At 38.5% G+C, this 24,760-nt stretch overlaps 1 protein-coding gene across 10 annotated transcripts in view; it reads right to left on the minus strand.

The window, feature by feature from the left end:
- Positions 1 to 24,760, minus strand: part of RABGAP1L (RAB GTPase activating protein 1 like) — a 709,048-nt gene that overhangs the window by 161,251 nt on the left and 523,037 nt on the right. For all 10 annotated transcript variants that reach the window (XM_074390018.1, XM_010336102.3, XM_074390015.1 and 7 more), the window contains one exon: positions 13,131 to 13,259. In XM_074390018.1, the coding sequence (XP_074246119.1) occupies positions 13,131 to 13,259 (129 nt within the window). The remainder of the gene's footprint in view (positions 1 to 13,130; positions 13,260 to 24,760) is intronic.

A 24,760-nucleotide genomic window follows, 5' to 3' on the forward strand; every position in this document is an offset into this window, starting at 1 on the left:
GATGTGACAAGGCCACAGCATATTGGTATGAGTGCGAGGGAAGTGTGCCAACCTGAGGTATGGGGGATTGTCTTGCAGGTAGCAGGGAGCTGCAGTGTTCTCTGAGGAGTGATAAAATGTCGCTGGTTTTCTAGACAGACAACTCAAATGGTAGTATGTGGCGGAAACTAGAGGGAACTAAAGCCAGAGAGACCGGTTATGAGACAGTGACAGCAGTCCAGACAAGCAACGTCAGGAACTTGAAACTAGGAATTCTGATGGCTCTAAGAAGATCCTGCTATGTCAGACAGTCTTCAGAATGTTTCCTTCTCAGAAGCAATGTCTGCCATCTGGCTTTTTAAATAAGGGCATCCTAAAATTTGGTCAAAATTGAAGGATAAAAGTTTTTAAGTAAATAATTCTAGAAAGTAAACAAAGTCCCTGTGTCCTATACAGTATTCAATACATGTTGTTGCTTAAAATACTCTGTTATTATACAGTATAGACTTTCTTCTACCATTGGACATTGTGAAAAGATACCTTATTTACTTGCATTACAATTCACTGCCTCTCTTTTCGGAAAAGAGAGAATGAGGGAGGTTGTGGTTTGCCTAAGATAGGATACAATATAAAGGCAAGATTATAAGAAAGTTAAATGCAACAAGACCACACTAGAACAGGGTATATAAGGTAAGTTAGAACTTCTAACAAGCTAACATGCAAGCCAGAAAAAATTCCTTGCCAACCAAGTGGGCTGATAGAAGTGGATGGTGGAGCTGTAAAAAAAATAGGATCTTTTTCTGAAGTCACTTCAAGTGCAAAAAAAAAAAAAGAAGAAGAAGAAAGAAAAAGAAAAAAGTAGGATCTTTTCGATCATCTGAGAGTTTAGGAGAAAATGGGCGATGTTGGGTATGCTGACAAAAATAGGAAACTGTCATGTGTTATAAGATATTGGAGGTATAGCTCAGAGCTGCCAAGCAAGATTCACATTCAGAGGAGAATGTTTTCAGAGAAATTGAGAAGGAATGTGCATTCAGTTACTATGAGAACAACACTGTTATGGGCTGAACTGTGTGCCCCCCAAATTAATATGTTGAAATCCTAACTCCCAGTACCTCCAGTATCTCTATTTGGAGATAAAGCCTTTCTTTAAAGAGACAATTAAGTTAAAATGGATCCTTAGAATGGGCCTTAATCCAATATGACTGGTGTCCTTATAAAAAGAGATTAGAGCCAAGCACAGTGGTACATGTCTATAGTCCTTGCTACTCAGGTCATTTGAGCTCAGGAGTTCGAGATTGCCATGAGCAATGACCACACCTGTGACTAGCCACTGCACTCCACCCTGGGCAACACAGTGAGACCCCATCTCTTAAAAAAGAGAGAAATTAGCACACCAATAATACAGATAGAGGAATAATCATGTGAGAATACAATGAGAAGGTGACCATGGAAGCCAAAAAGTGAGGACTCAAGAGAAACCAACCCTGCCAACATCTTGATATTGGATATTTGACCTTCAGAACTGTGAGAAAGTAAATTTCTGGGCTGCCTCCCAGGTTCAAGTGATTCTCCCGCCTCAGCCTCTCAAACAGCTGGGATTACAGGCATGTGCCACCACACCCAGCTAATTACGTATTTTTAGTAAAGACAGGGTTTTGCTATTTTGGTCAGGGTGGTCTCAAACTCCTGGTCTCAAGTGATCCACCCACCTTGGCCTCCCAAAGTGCTGGTATTACAGGGGTGAGCCACCGTGCTTGGCCATACCCTCGATTTTAAAATAAAAGTTGAGCAAAAATTCCTTCCGGTGTGTATTTATTTTGTTACGGCAGCCCTAGAAAATGAATACAGATGTGAAATAGCAGACAAGAGAAACAGAAACGAAAGCATGGCCTCTTCAGGAACCAACTTGGTAAGAAACTTCAGCTAAAACTTTTGAGGATTAAAGCAGCAAGAGTTAGTAGGAAGTACAGACCCTATGGGTTAGGGATAACAGGGAATAAGGCAGTGCCTGGAAAGGCCATCACACTGATAAATCCGTTGAACCTGTGCCACAATTAGTATGTGACACTTCTCCTAACCTAACCTACTATTGGATCACTATGTTTTGCCACCTTTTTATATTATTTGTACTCCAAGATTCCCTCACATTATAAAAATCAAAAAAGCAAAACCAATAATGAGTATTTAAAATATTAACGACATATACAGTAATGACTTAGGTAGGAAGTGTCTCAGCCTGAGAAAAAAGGCAAAAGACTAGATGCTCTGGATAAAAGAAATAGCTCTCAGGGCCAGATGCAGTGGCTAACACCTGTAATCCCAGCACTTTGGGAGGCCAAGGAGGGCAGATCACTTGAGGTCAGGAGTTCGAGACTAGCCGGACCAACATGGAGAAACCTTGTCTCTACTAAAAATACAAAATTAGCTGGGCATGGTGGTACATGCCTGTAATCCCAGCTACCTGGGAGGCTGAGGCAGAAGAATTGCTTGAACCCAGGAGGTGGAGGTTGCAGTAAGCCAAGATCGCACCATTGCACTCCAGCTTGGGCAACAAGAACATAATTTTGTCTCAAAACAAACAAACAAAACAAAACAAACAAGAAATAGCTTTCTCCTCTCACAGGTTGAAGTAACAAAATCCCAACCAGAGGGTTTGGCAATGAGAAAAGACTGCCCTTTTAATCATACCTATTACCTTACAGCAAGGAATGTAATTTCCTCCTTAATAGTTTATTTGTCTTTAAGTGGAACTTCAGAAGGCTTGAGAAACAGCAGTTGGAGATATGTGAACAACACTTGAACTTTTTCGCTTCTTTTTGGTTGCTATGGTCATTTACATGTAGCTTCCACCATTAAAAAAAAAATTTTTTTTTTTTTTAATGAACAGTAGGAGAGAGAGGAGGAGAGAAAAAGGCCCAAGAGTAAAATAGGTAATTTACCTAGAATATTAATTAAAGTTAGTTATTTGCAAGGTAAATGGATCTGAGTTAGAGAAACAAAAATATGAATAACTCAATAAATCTAATGTAATTATATTTTATATTCCCCAGAGTAGAGGCATTGGTATCTGAAACAGTTGTCCTTTAAGTGTTTAGAATACTAGACCTTCAGAATCCAATGGCCCAACCTTCCAAATGTAACCTATTTGAAACACCTAGGACATTTAAATTTATTTATTTATGTAGAGACAGAGTCTCACTGTGTTGCCCAGGCTGGAGTGCAGTGAGGCAATTTCAGCTCATGCAACCTCCCCTTCCCGGGTTCAAGTGACTCTCCTGCCTCAGCCTCCCAAGTAGCCTCCCAAGTGCCACCACACCCAGCTAATTTTTATGTTTTTGTTTTCGTTTTTGAGATGGAGTTTTATTCTTGTTGCCTGGGCTGGAGTGAAGTGGTGTGATTTGGCCCACTGCAACCTCCAACCCCTGGGTTGAATGGATTCTCCTGCCTCAGACTCCTGAGTAGCTGGGATTACAGGCATGCACCATCATGCCCGGCTAATTTTTATATTTTTAGTAGAGACAAGGTTTTGCCATGTTGTCCAGGCTGGTCTCGAACTCCTGACCTCATGTGATCTTCCCGCCTGGGCTCCCAAAGTACTGAGATTACAGGCATAAGCCACGGAGTCTGGCCTAATTTTTCATATTTTTAGTAGAGACAGGGTTTCACCATGTTGGTCGGGCTGGCTTCAAACTCCTGATCTCAAGTGAGGCCGCCTGCCTTGGCCTCCCAAAGTATTGGGATTACAGGCATGAGCTGCACATCCAGTCAATTTCTAATTTATTTTTTACTAATACATAATAATTGTACATATTGATGGGGTACATGTGATATTTTGCTTCACAAATGCAATGTGTAAGGATTACATCAGAGTACTTAGGATATCAATCACCTCAAACATGTATCAATTCTTTGTGTTGGGAACATTTTGAATCTTCTATTTTGAAGTACACAATAAATTATTGTTAACTGTAGTCACCCTGATGTGCTACTGAATACTAGAACTTATTCCTTCTCTCAGACTGTATGTTTGTGTACCCATTAACCAAACTCTCTTTATTTATTTTTATTGCTGCCGAAAGAATGAAATTAAATTATTTCCAGGGAGAAGCAACAAGGACACAGAAGAATATCTTATTTTCTTCTGTAAATCAGATCCCCAAACATAAACTATGAAGCACACTTTAAATATAATCTTCACGTGAATTCAATGATAATAAATAACATAATGTGAAATCACGGTAAATGGTTGTGGGAAAATTACTGATTACTGCTGTTCCCAACAGTGAAGACAAGTTATAACGTTATTGGCCAACTCTGATAAATATAAATCACAACTAATGGATAAAAAGTAATTGGCAAATCACTTCAGAAAGGTAAACAAAATATGGCAACTCCTATTTAAGAGCATAACCATTAGGTTTTGATCCATTAGAAGACTGCTGGGTGTGAATTAGGTGCAGGGAAAAAAAGAATACTTAAAAGTTTTTGAAGAAAAAGAAACTACTAGATGAGATAGCAATTGTGATGTAATTTTTTCTTGTTAATTATGTATGAAATGCACATAGTTCCAATTTTGGAATGTCTATAAAGGCATAATGCTCTATTCTTATAGTTTACTATTTCTTTTTCTAATAAAAATGTTGCCCAAATATAAATCAATTTTTATATCCGTTAGTTTACTCATCAAGTTAATTTTAAAATGCATTCATAGCTTTCTTTTTAATGAACTGCCAGAAAATGACTAGTAGAAGTAGGTTTAGGGTAGAAATAAAATGGCAGAAGCAAATAAAGGAAACAAATGTGTTCCAGCTCAGGGGTACCTAACCCCCAGGCAGTAGACCAGTGCTGATCATTAGGAACCAGGCCAAATAGAAGGAAGTGCTTGGCAGGTGAGCAAGTATTACCCCCTGAGCTCTGCCTCCTGTCTGATCAGCAGTAGCATTAGATTCTCTTAGGAGCCGGAACCCTCTTGAGAACTGCACATGCAAAGGGTCTAGGCTGCACTCCTTATGAGAATCTAATGCCCTCTTCCTTCACCACAGAAAAATTGTCTTCCATGAAACTGATCCCTGGTGCCTAAAAGGTTGGGAACCACTCTTTTAGCTGATTAGGAAGGACCACCAAAGCTGAGTTTTTTTTAAATGTGGAAGGTGTCTGATATCTAAGCATCTGGAGCTCTGATCTGTTTCCTCTGCCTGTTATCAACTGTTTCAGAGCAGGTCCAACATTAACATGTTCCCTGCTCACTGGGAATAAAACAGAACAATAGCCCAATCTAACGTGCACTGAGGACTACGAGTGTTAATAGAAGTCTCAAACAGTGGCAAATGCTTTGATATAGAAACCACTTCATTATCAATTTGTTAATTATCACATCTCTGTATCCTATAACATGATAACATTTCTCCAGCAGAAGATTATGACACTTTAAACCTAACAACTCAACTGTGGTTGTCAACATATAGAGGTCTTTACAGAAAAGAAACACAACATGTAGTTTCATCAAAAATTAATCTTTTCAATGGTGTACATAAAAGCACACATTTTTAGATCCATGAAGTTGACAAAAGCTTCTAAGGACTTCAAGGCTAATTTAAAGAAAGCCTCTATTTCAGAGAGTACATTTTTGTTCACATACAGCAACAACAGCCAGCAATAAACAGCAAACAGCATGAAGAAATTAAGAGGTAAATTACTTTTAATGCAATTGTTCTTCACAGTTTTGCTCTATTCTGAAAGTTATTTTCAAAAACATTCAAATCCAGTTACGAATATGGAGATCTTAGAAGAAAAAAAAATTAAATTCTAGTTAAAGGAATCCACTACTGTCACTAAAAACATGATTTGTGAGGGGTAAGATCAAATGGCATTTGCAACTTTGGGTGAGTAGAAAATAGTTCAGCACAATATATAGGTAATTGAGCTGGAGCAGAGCTTAGAATTTTCTGAGGCAAGTAGGTAATAAGCAACTTCTTCTCATTTGTAGCTACCTCTCTAGCTTGGGGTAGGAAGACAATTTTGATGCATGAGAAGATGCCAGGTCAGGATTCTGTTTTGTTTTTGTTTTTGTTTTTGTTTTGAGACAGACTCTTGCTCTGTCACCAGGCGCCAGACTAGAGTGCAGTGGTGTGATCTCGGCTCACTACAACCTCCGCCTCCCGGATTCAAGCAATTCTCCTGCCTCCGCCTCCCGAGTAGCTGGGACTATAGGCACGCGCCACCACACCCAGCTAATTTTTGAATTTTTTAGTAGAGAGGAGGTTTCACCATGTTGGTCAGGATGGTCTCGATCTCTTGACCTTGTGATCTGCCTGCCTCAGCCTCCCAAAGTGCTGGGATTACAGGCATGAGCCACCGCGCCTGGCCTCTCCACTTACTCACCTGCTATTTATTCCTTGAATCATTGGCTTTTATTTGTCATAACTCCACTGAAACTACTCTCATTAAGACCATCAAGGATCATTATATATTGCACAATGGCCACTTTTCACTTCTCGGTACCTTGTACATGACCTCTAGGTACTACTGACACTTGTCAACTCCTTCCTTTACGAAAACAAACACCTTTTCCCTTAGTGTTCACATTCATACTCTTCTGGGTTTCATCCTGCCTTCTCAGTTTCACCAGCTTCTATTCTCCCGTCTGTATTTTGCACGTAAATGCACCTAACCTCCACCCTTCTCTTTGCTCATTGTATATATTCCTCTGTGAGAATTCACCCACTCCCATGGTTTCAATGCTGATGACTCCCAAATGCCTAATTTTGGCTCAGATCTCACTTCAGTATCCACCTGTCCATTAGATATTTATATCTACTTGGACATGAGGTGTGGATATGTACTGCAAACTTAACATATTCAAAACTTAACTCATTATCTTTAGTGCTTATAATTTGTTCTCTTGTTTGTTTCCTTTCTCAGTTTGATTTCTACCAAGTTGCTTAAGTAAGAATCCTAACTGTCATCACTGGCTCTCTTTTTTTTCTTTTTTCTTTTAAAGATGGGGTTTCACCATGTTGGTCAGGCTGGTCTTGAACTCCCGACCTCAGGTTATCCGCCCACCTTGGCCTCCAAAGTGCTTGGATTCTCTGCCTTAATGCTCACATTTAATCACTAAAATCTGTTAATTTTATGTCTTGAATGTCTCCGGAATTCATCTATAATTTCTTCAGCCAATTACAAAAACTCTGGTCTCTTCTCACCTAGATGACCGCAACAGCTCCTGAAACGGTCTGTCACCCATACAGAATCTTAACCCTTTCAATCCATTCCCAAAAGCAACCAGAATGACCTTCCTACCAATAGTCTGATAATTTCTGTCTCCTGTTTTAAATCCTTCGGTGCTTATCACTACCCTCAGGATAAAATCCAAAATGCTGGCCATGGTTTACAAGGCTCTGCACAAGCTATCTGGCTCCTCGACCTCTCTAGTCTTTTCTCTATCTACTCCCCTCACTCCCTCTCCCTCCTTGCGTCCTACTCTCCAGTCATGACCTGCAGTCAGGTCTTGGGCAATTCCATATTTTCTTACCTATGGGCTTCTGCATATTTTCTGCATGAAACATCTCTCCCTGTCTTCCTACACTTCTTAACTCCTAACAGTCTTTCAAATTTCATTTTAACTCTTACTTCTTCTGAAAAGTCCTCTTGGCATAGTTCCTGGGACATAAGACGCACTCAGTAAATAACTTTTCTTTCCTAATTCTCTTCCTTTAGGTTAATGTTAGATTTTGCATTTTAATTTTGCTCAAATTATTTTACTAATAAAATACAAGTGAAATAAACTAACATGTTTTTAAATGCTGTACTAAAAGGCTCTATCAACAGAAAATTTTGGATGATGTACTTCTGAATTTTGCTACTACTGAAGTCCATTGTAAGTATGGCACTTGGAACATTATTCCAAATAAAAATCAACTTAAAAACAAAGACTTGTTTCTTAATCTTTGGAGAATATTTCTCAGGAAAAGTTTGCATGGCCATAGAGCTAAGCTACACACCTATTTGAACTTTAAGGAGGCATAAAATATTGAATCATAAACAACCATCAAATACCTGACAGTTTTTGACCAGTAGAAATGGTCATTTCATCCATTTAACCTGATACAATATAAATGGTATTGAATTAAAATATGTAGAAAAACAGGTAATCAGATCAAGAATTATAAAGATTATGTATATATGCACTTAACATATATATAGGTATGCCATTTATATTTTCTAACAGTCTATAAAAATATCAATTTGCTTAACAACTTTAAGGTTGTCCTACAGTACAGAAGCTAACTTTTTTTGAGTTACTGAATTCCCTTTAAGAATTCATTTAAAGGTATATATTATGAGGTCAGATGTGGTGGTTCACACCTGTAATCCCACTACTTTGGGAGACCGAGGCGGGCAGATCGCCTAAGGTTGGGAGTTCAAGACTAGGCTGACCAACATGGAGAAACCCCCTGTCTCTACTAAAAATACGAAATTAGCCGGTCATCGTGGCGGATGCCTGTAAGCCCAGCTACTTGGGAGGCTGAGGCAGGAGAATTGCTTGAACCTGGGAGGCAGAGGGTGCAGTAAGCCAAGATCACACCATTGTACTCAGCCTGGGCAACAAGAGTGAAACTCTGTCTCAAAAAAAAAAAAAAAGCTATCTATTATGTTACCAAGAAAAACAAAATGTTCATATGTTCATACAAAAAAGATTCAAATTTCTGGTAATTTAGAGGCTCTGAGGCCAAAATCCAAATTTAAGAAGCTCTGCAATGGCAGAATTTTTAACTATAAGACAAAAATCAAATTATGATATTCAATAAAAACTGACTCCCTGGGAAAGTACAGGATATTCATATTAGGCACTTTAAGCATCTTTTACTTAGCTCTTGATTTCAATATTAAAAGCAACCAAATGACTATTCAAAGTAAAGCCTGATGGGTCAACATGTTTTCTGATTTTAGCCTAGCTGAAACCATAGGAACAAGAGGGTGTCAGAATAATTTAGAGTCTCATTAGTTAAATTACCAGTTTAGAAGCTATTGAAAATGTTCCTAATATTTAATGTCATAATAAGTTTTAGAAAAATAAAATTATTTATCCAATCTAATGTGTTTTATTAACAAATCTTGTTGGTACACTCATAGAAATAAACCATATACAGAGCTACCAAGTTATTTTTTGCCTGCAACTGTTGCATCTATTTTAAAAACAGTTTTCAGTTTTACTTAAATCACTGGTCACAGTTCCTTAAAATTAAAGGAAAGTGATTATTTTGGGGGGTAATTAAATGGAAACATATCCATTCAAAAAAGATACAACTATATAGAACACCAACTTTGAAAATAACTTTAAAATGTTAAAAATTTGATTACTTTGGCAGAAATTCTCTCTTTAATCTTAAACAGTCTATGGATAAGGAGTTAAATTTTCTTGCCTATTCCATGCCTGCAGTCACCTTTGTCCATGAATGCTTTGTCTAACACATAAGCCTCAGTCTGTAAGTCCATCATCTCCTAAAATTTCCAACTGCCAGCACAAGCCACTGTAATGATGGCATGATGACTCACATCCTTACCCACACACGCACTTCCATTGTTTACTGTAACACCTCATCATCCACAGCCTCTCGTGGGTTATGGTAGATCAGAATGGGGAATGGGGAGGCAGTAGGAACAGTGGGATAGGTCTTAGTCTTTTTTCAAAACTACAAGCTATTGTAAAATCGATTTAGTGGGTTGTGATGAGCCTTTCCGTTTGGGGATTTTCTTGGGATGCAGGGAGAGGTTTAAAATAGAATAATAGAATACAATACAATAGGCTGGGCAGCGGTGGCTCGCGCCTGTAATCTCAACGCTTTGGGAAGCTGAGGCAGGCACATCACTTGAGGTTAGGAGTTTGAGATCAGCCTTGCCAACATGGTGAAACCCTGTCTCTACTACAAATACAAAAATTAGCCAGGCGTGGTGGCGCGTGCCAGTAGTTCCAGCTACTTGGGAGGCTGAGGTAGGAGAATTGCTTGAACCTGGGAGGTTGCAGCGAGCAGAGATTGTACCACCGTACTCTAGCTTGGATGACAGAGTGAGATTCCATCTCAAAAAAAAAAAAAAAAAAAAAAAAAAAAAGCAGAGTGTTTCAGTATAAGGGTAAGTATCTCTTCAGTCATGTATGTATAGAAGCATGTACGTATAGTCATGGTTTTGACATAAAAGCAACCAAAATGTAGGTCTTGGTTTAAAAACAATTTTAGAACTTTGGGTTGGGGACCTACATTCTAGTCCCAGCACAATCCCATCCTAATGCTGGACTACTTCTGTCTTCCTTCTTTCAGTTTCATCTCACATCCGCCTCACAATCATTCACTCTACAATCATATGTTATAAATGAAATGGTGTCCTGTAGATGCTGTCTTAAATATCTAAGAAAAAGGTACTCTCCCTAGATAACGCAAAGAAAACCTCACAAGAAACTTTGAAGACTTTAAAAATTATTATTAAAAATTTTAACCTGGTTATAGAGGACTACATGATGAGGTAAGCAAAAAAAAAAATTTAAATTACTGAAACCTTATTAAAAGCTTTAAAAATATTCATATTTACCTATTCATGTCCAAAAAATTTATTCCAGTTGTACCCAGCACTTCTCTTCCAGGAATAGTCCATTTGGATTATATTTTGAACTTGATTTCTAACATTTTATGTTTCTCCAGCTCTCAGATCGCATGTTTCTGGACTGACAACTAGCCACCTCCAGTAACTTCATAAATTATACTGGAGAAAAAAATTTTTCTCTACACATTTAATGTTTTTCAATTGTTTTCCTGGGTTTTTCTGTCTTCAGTGACTTGCCAATGCTATGAGATTTCCCTTGAAAACATTTAACTTTTCACCTTACCTGTACTTATTCTTAGAAATGAATATTTTATCTTAAAGGATTCCTACAGTATTGACCCAATTTATAATACTTCTCTCTGGCATCTCCAGAATAATCAATTGGCTGAAGCCTACCTTTCAAAATTACCACCCACAAAATTCAGTGAAAGGCACCATGCCCACTAGAATATACTTTCAAAGTTACAAATAAATGTGGCTTAGACTTTGGCCAAATAAAACAATCAGTCGTGAAGGCTTTAAAGAGTTTGCATTTCAGAATGAAAACTTCAGAAGTCCATCTTTCTTATGATAGCTTTGGAAAATGATCTCTTAGAATATAATGCTCACTTGAAAGACAAAATAATCTTTTTCTTCCCAGTTACTTACTTTCAAAGTTGAACTGTACTTTTTAACATTTATAATTTGCTTTAAAACAGGTTAAAATTCAAAACAATTGTGTTATACACAAAAATGTCACAGTGACTGTGGTGCCTAAAAGAAGTCCATGTCAAAGTAACTTTTAAGTAACACGCCTAATAAGCTGATGGCAACGCTTATCTCCTAGTTGCTCAGTTCAAAATCTGTGCAATCATTTTAACTCTTTCTTCTCACACTCACATTTAATATATCATGAAACCTTATTGGTTCTCTTTCAAAATATCCCCAGCTTCCAACCAGCTCCATCTCTACTCCATCTCCATCTCTTTCTCTACTGCTGTCACCTGGTTCAGTCTATCATCATCTCTGAAGAGGATTACTCCAAAATCTCTTGTCTGATGTCCCTACTTCTTTTACCTTCCTATGGTTGTTTTCAACAAAATAGCCATTGGGATCCTCTAAAAACCTCAGACAGATCATATCACTGCTCCACCAAAAACCCTGCAAGAGCTCCTTGTTTCACTCAAAGTAAAGCCTAAATGCTTACAAGAGCCTACATTTTCCGTTCCTACCACTCCCGTTTCATTCACTTCACTCCAGCTGCACTGGCCTTCTTCCTGTTCCTCAATCCTTCCCAGGCATGAGCCAGTCTCTGGGCCTCAACTGGCTATTACCTCTGCCTAGAAAGCTTTTCCCCAGGACATCTTCATGACTAATCTCTCATCTCCTTCACGGACTCAGTGGGGTCCACACTGACTACCTTAATAATAACCCTAAGCTTTGCTCCCCACCAATCCAGTCTCCCTTTATCTTCCCCTACTTTTTCTTTTTTCCCTAGCTGTTTATTGCCTTCTAACATATTAAATAAAGAATTTATTATGTTGCTTGCTGTCTGTTTCCTTCTGCAAGAATGTAAAGTCCCTAAGACCAGGATCTCTGTTTAGGAAAACAATTTATATTTCTATTATGGTTAGGTAAAAAGATCCCCTGGTACATTCCAGAGGTATAAGAATTAACATCGGTCAATTGGTTTCAAATATTTTAAGAGTGCTCTCGCACCTTAATACTACAACTTTCTGAAAAGAGTTTTCAATTTCAAATTGATTTATAAAATTTGTTCAGTTTTATCAGACATGTGACATGGACCAGCGTATCATGGATATTTGGCATGTGTGGGATGGGAATGGGCAGATCAAGACTCAAACTTTCCAAGTCCCTTAGAGAAATGATAGCACTGCCTAAGCAAGCTTTTCTTGCTTTGTCCTAAATAATCTTAAACAGATGGCAAAAGCTAAATACTAAGTCTGCTTCCATGGAAACCACTATCACAGCAGCCCACTCTAGAGCCCCACCTATGAGATAAATGTTTGTCTTCGTATTGTTATAATCTGAGCCTGCCAACTTTCCGTGTAAGTCCCACAAGAAGGCACAGCTACTTTATACATATCAGCCTGACAAAAATGTCTGGGAGAAACCAGTTAATACACAATCTAACCTTAAACATAATCAAACGCTGCAACATATAAAAAAAACATGTTACATAATTTGCCATATTAATTTTTTTTTTTTGAGACAGTCTTGTGCTGTTGCCTAGGCTGGCATGCAATGGCACGGTCTCAGCTCCGCAACCTCCGTCTCCCAGGTTCAAGAGATTCTCCTCCCTCAGCCTCCGGAATAGCTGGGATTACAGGCACGCACCACCCTGCCCGGCTAATTTTTTGTATTTTTAGTAGAGACGGGGTTTTACCATGTTGGTCAGGCTAGTGTTGAACTCCTTACCTTGTGATCCACCCGCCTTGGCCAATTTGCCAGGATTACAGGATTACAGGCGTGAGCCACCGCGCCCAGCCAATTTGCCATATTATTCTGCATTTATATTTTACCTTTATTATATAAAAACTCATGTGTCTTACTTTAATATTGCAAGCCTGCTCCATCAGTCTTCTTGCATTTTCCTCTGCCCTGTATCTCTTTGGAAGCTGAACTCTAAAGAACTTTAAAGCACCTTCAAAATCAGCCTGCAGAAGGTCTTCCTTTGAGGTCTGCAAAATAATCATCAAGAATCATCATTACATCTTAGTCTGCTTTTGGGACAAATACATTACAAAAAAACTATATTTTTCTGAATATACTTTTATAGTTAAGATCTAAGTTCGTTCCAAACATTTTAAGAAAATATTTCTAACACTTCAATATCTAGACAATATTGTTATAAGCTGAAATAAATCACCATAAATCATAGAAGCAATCTAAGATTTAATTAACAAACATATTGAATTTATATTACCTGAAAATTAGAAAGGTGGTTTTTGGCAAAGTTTGCCAAGCTATAGCTCTGAGAAAATAATAAGGCCAAAAAGGGAAAAGAAATTGAACTCCAGGACTAATCTGTAACTTCAGCTCAATGAACATTTTAAGGATATTACTGCAAAGCTGGCTGAAGACATAGAAAATGCAATCAAAATACATCAGAGTTATACAATAAACATCTAATGGGAAGATGGCTTTTCAACTAATGACAGCAGCAGTTCAAATGAAAAGAACAGGAAATTGATCCCATACCTTGAAGAATGCTATGAAAAAGTAAATGAAACAAACCATCTAACTACTGACTTCTTAAGAAAACTACTGTTTACCAAATTTAGTTCTTCAAAAAATAAAAAAACACTTGGAAATAAATATATCTGTGCACAGAAGAAAAGACTAAAGAGAAAATCAAATGTTTATCTGTATAGCAAAATCATAGGTTTTTATTTATTTTTTACTTTTTCTGAGACAGGGTCTCCCTCTGTTGCCCAGGCTGGAGTGCATAGTACAATCATGGCTCCCTGCAACCTCAACCTCCCAGGCTCAAGTGATCCTCCTACCTCAGCCTCCTGAGTAGTTGGGACTATAGGCACCTATCACCATGCCCAGCTACTTACACATTTTTTTTTTTTTAAATAGAGATAGGGGTCTCACTCTGTTGCCCAAGCTGATAACTCCTGGGCTCAGGCTATCTTCCCACCTCAGCCTCCCAAAGTGCTGGGATTACAGGTGTGGTACAGGTTATTTTTTTCATTATATTTTGTTTTACTTTCTATATAATGCTTTTGTAATAAGAAAGACAATAAATATTTTAATAAACAGCTGTAAAGAACTTTGGCAAACACTGTGATACATATTATAGATTTAGGTGGATGAGTACACAGAAGTAAGCCAAAAAGAAATTAGATGTTTTACAGTTAGTACTTAATAGTCAAAAGCTTCAACAATTTAAAAAAAAAAAAAAGGCACCCAGAAATCACATAACTATATGCTATGTCAAAATATTACTTTATTTAAATTTAAATTAGAATGTAAAGCTGATTAACTCTAAAGACTGCATTGAAAAAGTATGCAGGAAGCCAGAGAAATTCCTGCTTGTAACAGGGTCTGAGTTTTTGTCATCACCACCCCAGTCCAAGTCATTATCATGACTAGCAAGACATGTAGTCCAATCCTAGCAACTTCTTGTAATCCACATTTTAGCTCAAATGTAAGATCTGAGACCTTCTCCGAGCACTTAAATTCTTCCTCCCAGCCCAATCCCCACCAATTCACTTTCCAGTTTTACATCTGTTCTCCTTCCCCTCTTTGCATGTCTTTTTCACTGCTATATCCACAGCAACAAGAACAAATGCCCCAGAATATAGGTGGTATTCAATTAAAATTTTTAACAGAATAAATGAATGAAATCTACTTTCATCTCTCTTTTGCTACCCTTCTCCCCTGCCCTTTAAACAGAAATGTGAAAGACAAGAACATATTCATATCAGGCAGCTTTACAAGGGTCCACAAATTAGTAATAAAAAAATAGAGCTTGGCTAACAGTGGTAATAAAAACCAAAAAACTCCAGTACATCTCAGATTTCTCTTTCCTCATAAATATATAGATGTGATGGCAATAGGTGGTGGAGAGAATGCTTAGCATGCTCTCAACTCATCTTAACTTAGTTGGAAAAGGCAGTTACTGGAAACAACTTCAGTCTGAAAGACAGCCTCTCTAACTAAAATATCAACTGCTGAATTATGGGGGAAAGCATCCAGCCACCAATTCTATCAAACATACCACACATCTCTAGACTTCCTTTTTCACATGTAATATCAGTTCTGATGATCAGCTCTGTGGTAATGGTTTGGACAATTCCAGACAAACTGTTTCCAAGGTTTGTAGAGAAACAGGATTAACCCTTTCTTCACTACTGAAAGTCCTCTGAAGGCACCTCTTCTATTTTCAGTACAATTAACCTCTGTTTACCTGGAAACAGAGGCCCCAAAATGGTGACGGGCAATCTCTTCCCTGCAGGCAGTAGCACAGTTACCTAATTTTCTTTTTTTTTTTTTTTTTTTTTTTTGAGACGGAGTTTCGCTCTTGTTACCCAGGCTGGAGTGCAATGGCGCGATCTCGGCTCACCGCCACCTCCGCCTCCTGGGTTCAAGCAATTCTCCTGCCTCAGCCTCCTGAGTAGCTGGGATTACAGGCACGCGCCACCATACCCAGCTAATGTTTTGTATTTTTAGTAGAGACAGGGTTTCACCATGTTGACCAGAATGGTCTCGATCTCTTGACCTCGTGATCCACCCGCCTCGGCCTCCCAAAGTGCTGGGATTACAGGCTTGAGCCACCGCGCCCGGCCAGTTACCTAATTTTCTAATATTGCCAACACCTAATTTCAAATCCAGCCTTTTAGCACATACAAAAGCAGATAAACTGGGATCAAGAATGAGGAATCCTACATTCTTACACACTGGATCTCTGGTCAGGCAGGGATGGCCATGCAGGAAGAGATGCTGCTTGGGAGAGGCAGATACTCTCAGGGAGGGTCCAGCAATGGAGTTCCCACCAGGGTGGGGCTGAAGACCAAGTCAGGTTGAATCTCTGGAAACCAGAAGCCTGAGTTCCCTGTGACTGTCCTTTCCTAGACACTGTTGGTATTGATATTGCTGCAAATCACATGGCTTGCCCAGCTGCGTTAAGCTCAAGAAGAGAAGAGATCTGGCTACTATGGGGTAAGGAGGCTCAAGTATACTAAGGTGTGAAAATTCCATCTTACTCAATTCTTTAACCTTGGCCTCTGAAATACTTGATACATTAAAGGTACTCAAGATTGCAAAGGACGGAATAAATTCATTTTAATTTCAACTTTGGCAAACTCGTAGTGCTACGTAAGTTTTCTTGTTTTAAAAATGGGAATATCTTCAGTCACAAGTATTTGAGACTGAGGCCAGGTATGGTGGCTCACACCTGTAATCCCAGCACTTTGGGAGGCTGAGGCGGGTGGATCACTTGAGGTCAGGGGTTCAGGACCAGCCTGACCAACATGGTGAAACTCCATTTCTACTAAAAATATTTTTAAAAATTAGTCGGGCATGGTGGCGCATGCCTGTAGTCCCAGCTACTTGGGAAGCTAAGGCAGGAGAATCACTTGAACCCAAGATGTGGAGGTTGCAGTGAGCCAAGATTGCATTACTGCATTTCAGCCAGGGTAACAAGAGTGAAACTCTGTCTCAAAACAAAACAACAACAACAACAACAACAACAACAACAAAACAAGTATCTGAGAATGAAATAATTTAAGGCATATGAATGCATGTTTTCAACTCCAAAAGAAATATAAGGGGTGATAGTATATCTCTGTGTTGTTCAAATATGCTCACAAATAGGTATCTTAGTGGCTAAAAGCAGTACCTTATTCTCACTGACTTTTATTTTTCTGAGACAGGGCCTCGATTTGTTGACCAGGGCCGAAGTGTGTTGGTGAAATCATAGCTCACTGCAGCCTGGAACTCCTGGGCTCAAGAGACCCTCCCACCTTAGACTCCTGAGTAGCTAGGACTACATGTGTGTGCCACCATGCCAGCTATGTTTTACGTTTTTTGTTGTTTTTTTTTTTTTTGGTAGAGATGGGGGTCTCACTATGTTGCACAGCTGGTCTCAAACTCTTGGCCTTAAGCAGTCCTCCCACCCAGGCCTCCCAAAGTGTTGGAATTACAGATGTGAACCACTGTGCCTGGACTCACTGACATTTTTAATTCCATAAAATGGGCAGTCTAAATTGGAAGAACTTATATTCTATGGGCTGCAATACAGCTAGTTTCATTGTGAAGGAAAACAAAAATGCCAGTAAGCAAAAAACACATAAACAAAAATTGTGCTTGCCAGTATTCTAAAAGACAACCTGTAGTTAGGCCTACTTTGATTCTGATGGGTTTTTCCTCCAACTTTCTATCTTCAAGAGACTTCCATAATCATTAAGTATCACCTCAAATGTCTTTGTAATGCTATAAGCAGATTATAAGTTTACAGAGATAACTCTCCATTTTCTGACAACTGTATCTAAGAGGATTTTCCCTCTATAATCAAGGTAGAGACACTTCTTGTCCTGCAAAGATTTGGATATTTCACTAAGAACTTATCAAAAGGTTTTTTTTGTTGTTTTTTTAAGAATACTTTTTTGGGCTGGGCAAGGTGGGTTCATGCCTGTAATTCCAGCTCTTTGGGAGGCCAAGGCGGGTGGATCATTTGAGGCTAGGAGTTCGAGACCAGCCTGGCCAACATGGTGAAATCTGTGTCTACTAAAAATACAAAAAATTAGCCAGGTGTAATGGCACACGCCTGTAGTTCCAGCTACTTATGAGGCTGAGGCAGAAGAATTGCTTGAATCCAGGAGACAGAGTTTGCAATAAGCCAGATCATGCCACCGCACTCTAGTCTGGGCCACAGAGCAAGATTCCATCTCAAAAAAAAAAAAAAGAATACTTTTTTGATCATAATTCATAAATTCGTAATGTATATGTGTATGTCTACATAGTGGGGTCATAAATTTTTTCTTGATTATATATTCATGGCCCAAAAGAAAATTTTTTTAAAAGCCTCATATAAGGTCTGACTACTGAGATAAACATAATTAATATTTTATTATATTACTTATAGTCCTTTCCCCTATCATTACATACATATTTTACACATATTTAACAAAATTTGAATCATCCTGTACATATTATTTTGTTAAATATATATGCTTCACAGGCTGGGCATGGTGGCTGACACCTGTAATCCCAGCACTTTGGGAGGCTAAGGCAGGTGGATCATTTTGAGGTCAGGAGTTCTAGACCAGCCTGGTCAACATGGTGAAACCCTGTATCTACTAAAAATGCAAAAATTAGCTGGGCATAGTGGTGGATGCCTATAATAACAGCTACTCTGGAGACTGAGGCAGGAGGATTGCTTGAACCCAGGAGGCAGAGGTTACAGTGAGTTGAAATTGCATCACTGCACTCCAGCCTGGGCGACAGAGTGAGATCCTGTCTCAAAATAAATAAATAAATAAGCGTTACGAATGCCAAGCATTAATGTAATGTTATTAGTCTAAAATATAAGTAGCAGTGCTGTTTATGAAGATAAAGCATGGCTCCAATCAGGGCTCCAGGATCAGTTCTCACCATCCTAGTACTGCTACTACTAGTGATTGTTATTATTATTGTTATTCTTTTTTTTTTAAATAATATTTTACTTTCTTTTTATTTTATAAAAACATTAGGCTGGATGCCATAACTCAAGCCTGTAATTCCAGCACTTTGAGAGGACAAGGCAGGAGGAGCTCTTTTTATTTATTTATTTAAAGACGGGGTTTCACCATGTTGGTCAGGTTGGTCTTGAACTCCTGACCTCAGGTGATCCGCCCGCCTTGGCCTCAAAGTGCTTGGATTACAGGCATGAGCCACCAGACCTGGCCTACTGTTGTTACCTTTTTAGAGACAGGGTCTTGCTCTGTCACTCAGGCCGGAGTGTGGTAGCACAATCATAGCTCACCAGAGCCTCAAACCCCTGGGCTTAAGCAATCCTCTTGCCTTAGCCTTCCTAGTAGCTTGGACTACAGGCATGCACCACCACACCTGGCAAATTTGTTTTAGAGATGGGATCTTGCTGTGTTGCCCAGATTGGTTTTTAACTCCTGGCCTCAAGCCATTCTCCTGCCTCAGACTCCCTAGTAGCTAAGATTACAGGAGTGAGCTACCACGCCTGCATGCACACGAATTATTAATGAGCTGGCTATGTAGATAATTAGTGCTTATAATTAAGTTTATAATTGTATGAATTCTAAACCCTTACCCTGACAATGAAGAGGCTTAACACATGATCTTGTGATGATAAGACCTGCGCTTTAAAAATGTACTCCTAAAAGGCAGACTAACACTTTGAAAACCAAATCAAGTATCCAAAATAGGTTGTACTGGCTTCTGGTTTATAATTATACATCTGTGCTCACTGTATAAAATCCCATCGGGCTAGAAAAACTAATTTAAGCTGGAAAGGCTGTGTTCTTCAACTGGGAAGTTCTTTTTTTCTTTTACTAATTTATTTATTTTTTATTTTAAAGATGGGGTTTCACCATGTTGGTCAGGCTGGTCTTGAACTCCCGACCTCAGGTGATCCGCCCACCTTGGCCTCCCAGAGTGCTTGGATTACAGACATGAGCCACCTCGCCCGGCCTCAACTGGGAAATTCTTAGAGTTTTTCTAAATTGCTCAGAACAATAGTGAAGGATGAGTAAAATAATGAAAATGCAACTCCTTTCCCAACATTAGTTAAGTAATGTTAGCTAGAAGATCATATGGATAGGATTTAGACAATTTGAATAAGCAAAGGCACATTTTCTTCCCTTGGAAAATAAAGAAAATAACTCTACCAGCTTTTAAACAAGAACTAATAGGCCAGGCACGGTGGTTCACACTTATAATCCCAGCACGTTGAGAAGGCAAGGCAGGTATATCACTTGAGGTCAGGAATTCAAGACTAGCCTGACCAACATGATGAAACCCTGTTTCTACTAGAATACAAGAATTAGCTGGGTGTGGTGGTATATGTCTGTAGTCCCAGCTACTTGGGAGGCTGAGGCAGGAGAACTGCATGAACCCAGAGGGTGGAGGCTGCAGTAAGCTGAGATCACACCGCTGCACTCTGGCCTGGGCAACAGAGTGAGAATTTGTCTCCCTCCAAATAAATAAATAAATAAAATAAGAACTAATAAAGGATAACTTTTTGAAGTTATTGGCTCTCCTAAACAACTATCTTTTGCTCACTGAGCTTTCTGACAAATCCTTTTAAATAATAATATGAACTATGTTTACCAATTACATTTCAAAAGTGACATTACTTCTTTCTTCATTTGAATAGAATTATATAAAAAGATAAAAGTAAAGTCATTTAAACAAGTCCTACTTCTTTTTCCTTTCAAGTAGGTAGGAATAAATATCTAGAGGGAAAGGTAAGTAGGATGTTAATATAAGTATCCTTTGCACTTACCCCAGTAATATAAATTAAGCAAATTGCCTGGCACATAATAGATACTGACACAAATTTGTTCCATGAATTTATTAAGGCTCCACTTCAAGCATATCTGGTATTCAAAAGTCAAGATGTATACAATGGAAATTATGGAATAGATTTAGCACTTATTTTGATGTAAAAATGGATTTTAGATTTGTTGGGGGTATCAGAAGTATACATAGAAACTTATGCATTTGGGTTTTTGAATTCTGTTATAAGTTGTAATCTCTCTTTAATGAGCAATCCTTGGAGCTGTTAACAACAGACGTAAAAAAGAGAAGACATATTCTCCTCTGCTCTTTCATCTTTCCTTAAAATCAATGTTTTAAGAAAGTCTACAAATTTAAAAACAAACAAGATTAGGATGCAATTTATCAGCATAAGAAATTTGATCAAAATGAAACCTTAAAATGGCTACTAAAAGGGACAGCTAAATCATTTGCCTATGTATAATCAACTCTCTTTCGATTCACTGTGGAAAATGAGTAGCTGTATTCAAACTCTAGCTAACATTAATTTTAATATATAATGATCTGATAACTCATGTCATATAGCAGCAAAAATTAAAACTCCAGAGGAGGCTGGGCATGGTAGCTCAGCACTTTGGAAGGTGAAGCTGAAGAGATCGCTTGAGCTCAGGAGTTTGAGACCAGCCTTGGCAACATGGTGAAACCTCATCTGTACAAAAAATACAAAAATCAGCCAGGCATGGTAGTGGGCACCTGTAGTCCCAGCTACTCAGGAGGCTGAGGTGGGAGGATTGCTTGAACCTGGGAGGCAGAGGTTGCAATGAGCCAAAGTCACACCACTGCACTCCAGTCTGGGTGTCTGAGACCCTGTCTCAAAAAAAATGTATATATATATATGGGGGGGGGAGTGGGAAAGGGGAGATTTTGAACATGAGCAAAATCAGTTTCTCCTCCTTCTCCAAATATCACACATTTACAGAATATGGACTCTGGTCACACTGCTGATACCATTTTGAATGTGTTTTTCCCACTGAAAAATTCAGTGCAAGAGTATCACATTTTAAGGTGTTTTTGTTGTTGTTGTTTTCTTTTTTGAGACAGAATCTTGTTCTGTCACCCAGGCTGGAGTGCAGTGGTATGTCTTGGCTTATTGCAACTTCTGCCTCCTGGGTTCAAGTGATTCTCCTGCCTCAGCCTCCCAGAGTAGCTGGGGCTACAGGCACCTGCTATCACACACGGCTAATTTTTAGTAGAGATGAGTAAAAACCATATTGGCCAGTCTGGTCTTGAACTCCTGACCTCAGGTGATCCATGTGCCTCAGGCTCCCAATGTGCTGGAATCCCAATCAGTGGCGGCTCATGCCTGCCCTAATTTTTTTTTTGAAAGAGGCAGGGTGGGTGGAAATAATTCCACCGTTTGAGTATTAGCTCCAGATGCTTCTATTACAAACTTCTCACTATTCTTTGATGATAAATATTTCTTTAAGGGCCTCGAATAAGCAGCAGATTCTAGGTTTAATTCTTTTTTTTTTTTTTTTTTTGAGACAGAGTTTCACTCTTGTTACCCAGGCTGGAGTGCAATGGAGCGATCTCGGCTCACCGCAACCTCCGCCTCCTGGGTTCAGGCAATTCTCCTGCCTCAGCCTCCTGAGTAGCTGGGATCACAGGCACACGCCACCATGCCCAGCTAATTTTTTGTATTTTTAGTAGAGACGGGGTTTCACCATGTTGACCAGGACGGTCTCGATCTCTTGACCTCGTGATCCACCCGCCTCGGCCTCCCAAAGTGCTGGGATTACAGGCTGAGCCACCGCGCCCGGCCTCTAGGTTTAATTCTTTTAGGGAACTATTTGAAAAAAAAAATTCTAAATGTGATTTTCTTTTTTATCTTCACTATTTTTACCGTAAATGGCTTGTTTTTCCTTTGGTTATGGTATCTAACAGAATTTGTATTCAACTAAAAATTTCTGGAGGTCTGAGAATCATTTGGAAGCACAGGCTTAGAAAAGGGATATACTGCTTAGCTGATGTCTAGAATATCTGCATCTCCTGTTTCAGTATTTTAATTTCACAAAAGAAAAACACATTTGGTGAATCTACGCCTAGAATTTAGGCCTTGTGGTAATATCTAAAATGACGTGCTTGCACCTGATTTATTAAAGGGGAACTATCCTTTACTGAGTGTACCTTTGAAGGGCAATAAGCAAAAATTCCAAACATACATCCTCTATTCAATCAGTAACCTTCTTCCAACTGAAGGTTATAGAAGCCTAGAGCTCTAGTAGTTTGATGATCCCTCTGTGAATCAGGGATCAATAAATAATAAGGCAAATTTGTTCCATGAATTTGGTTCTGAGCCCAAATCCGCAACACTGTCTTGGAAAATCTTCATTTATTTAATTGTTTAAAAAATGACTTGTTTTATAATAAAAATATTAGAGAGATCTTAAAGTAAAATAAAGTACTTGTACGTGTTTAACCTACAAGCATTTGTGTTTAAAACATGACTAAAAAGATAAAGAAACATTTTCAACTTTGGTGCTTCCTCTTGACTAGAAATGAAAAGATTGCAATAATGCATGTGGCAGGATTCCTCTTAGGACTGCCCTGTGCAGATCAGTCATTGACCCCACATCATCACCCAGTTCAATAACACACGGCTGAACGACTTCCCCCAGTACACAGGCTAAACTTTGAGAAGTAACTCATTGAATAGCAGATCCCAACTCACAGCCATATTGTTAATTAAAGAACTTGTAATTTCCCAAAATGTAGAGCACCCTGGTCTTACTAATAATTTTTCAAGTTCAACTGTGTAAAACAAAGCCAGAGATTTCCAGATGGCCCCACAGATAAATCAGCATATGCTTTTCACACATAATACAAGTGGCATTATTACTTAGGCTGTAATTGTTAGAGCCTAAGTAAGGTCTCAAGACCACCTGAGAGATGCCTAATCTGGCAACCAAACAGACTTGGTACAATTGCAACACACAGATATGAGAACCCAACTCCCTGTGGATTTTATTGCTAATTAATTTTTTCAGACTACAGGCAGTTTAAATTCATCCCTAATGTGGAGTTGAATATGCAAAATATTCTTAATTATGTCTTCCTTAATTATGTTTTCCTTCAAAACACTGAAAATGTAAATGCCAAAGAGAGGTGGCACCAAATTACTGGAAAGTTACCAGTGGAAGCCTTTGAGTCACAAAGTTGAGTAGTCTTCAGGATGCAGAAATATATTGGACCAAGCCTAATTCTTCAGAGATGTAAATAATTTTTTGAAATATAGTTTAGCATTTATCAAAACTCCTGAAATAAAATGCTTATTTCACTTAAAAAGACAAAAAAACTCCTTTCTAATAGAATCATAAATCCTGTTTTCTCCTTTATTAAGAAAAAGATGGTGTTCAGGGAAACAATGACCTCACCTGGACGTTAAAAAACATGTTTTCAGCTCTTTTTATTTATTCTTTAAATGACAAGGGAACTATATTTTTCAAAAATAATCCCCCTATAATTGTATGTTAGTCATGGCATCAAACTTTGTTTTGCAATGGCGAATAGACTTTCCTTAGGATGGGAAATACCTTATGTACATGACTACCTAACATGTCTGTTATGATTGCACAGAAGAAATTATGTTTGCATGTAAATGCATACATGTAGACTGATCTAGTAACTGTAAAGATAAGCATAAACAGAGATGAACTATATTGAAGGGAGCTCTGTGAGAGAGAAGAGTTAAATTCAGTCACATAAATAATATACTGAAAAGACTTGAATAGAGAGAACCATAATGAGGTAACAGTCCAAAATGGTATTAAACTCCATTCTATAAAATAGTCAAGGCTAAATTATTCTTATTCCATTACCACATAATGGTATAGGACTACTGTAAACCAATTACCTTACAGAATAGTTGCTAGGTATAGTTCTCAAGTCTGCAACAGCGATTGTGGGTATTTAATTTTAACCCTTGGTAGGAAATGAGGAAGGGTGATTTCTTTCTTATTCAGGAAATCAAATAACAAGCAAGTCAGACTTCCCAGATTTACAGCACAGAAGCCAGCAGCTTTAAGCTGTTTCACAGATACACAGTTCAATCACTGTAGGAGAGAAACCTATAATTTCCTACCAAAGTATTTTTTGCGTGGTAAAATTCTCTATCAAAAAAAAAAAAAAAAACAAAACAAAACAACAATCAAATTGGCAATCA

The sequence above is a fragment of the Saimiri boliviensis genome, chromosome 19 (genome assembly GCF_048565385.1).
Source record: "Saimiri boliviensis isolate mSaiBol1 chromosome 19, mSaiBol1.pri, whole genome shotgun sequence".
Classification (NCBI taxonomy): domain Eukaryota; kingdom Metazoa; phylum Chordata; class Mammalia; order Primates; family Cebidae; genus Saimiri; species Saimiri boliviensis.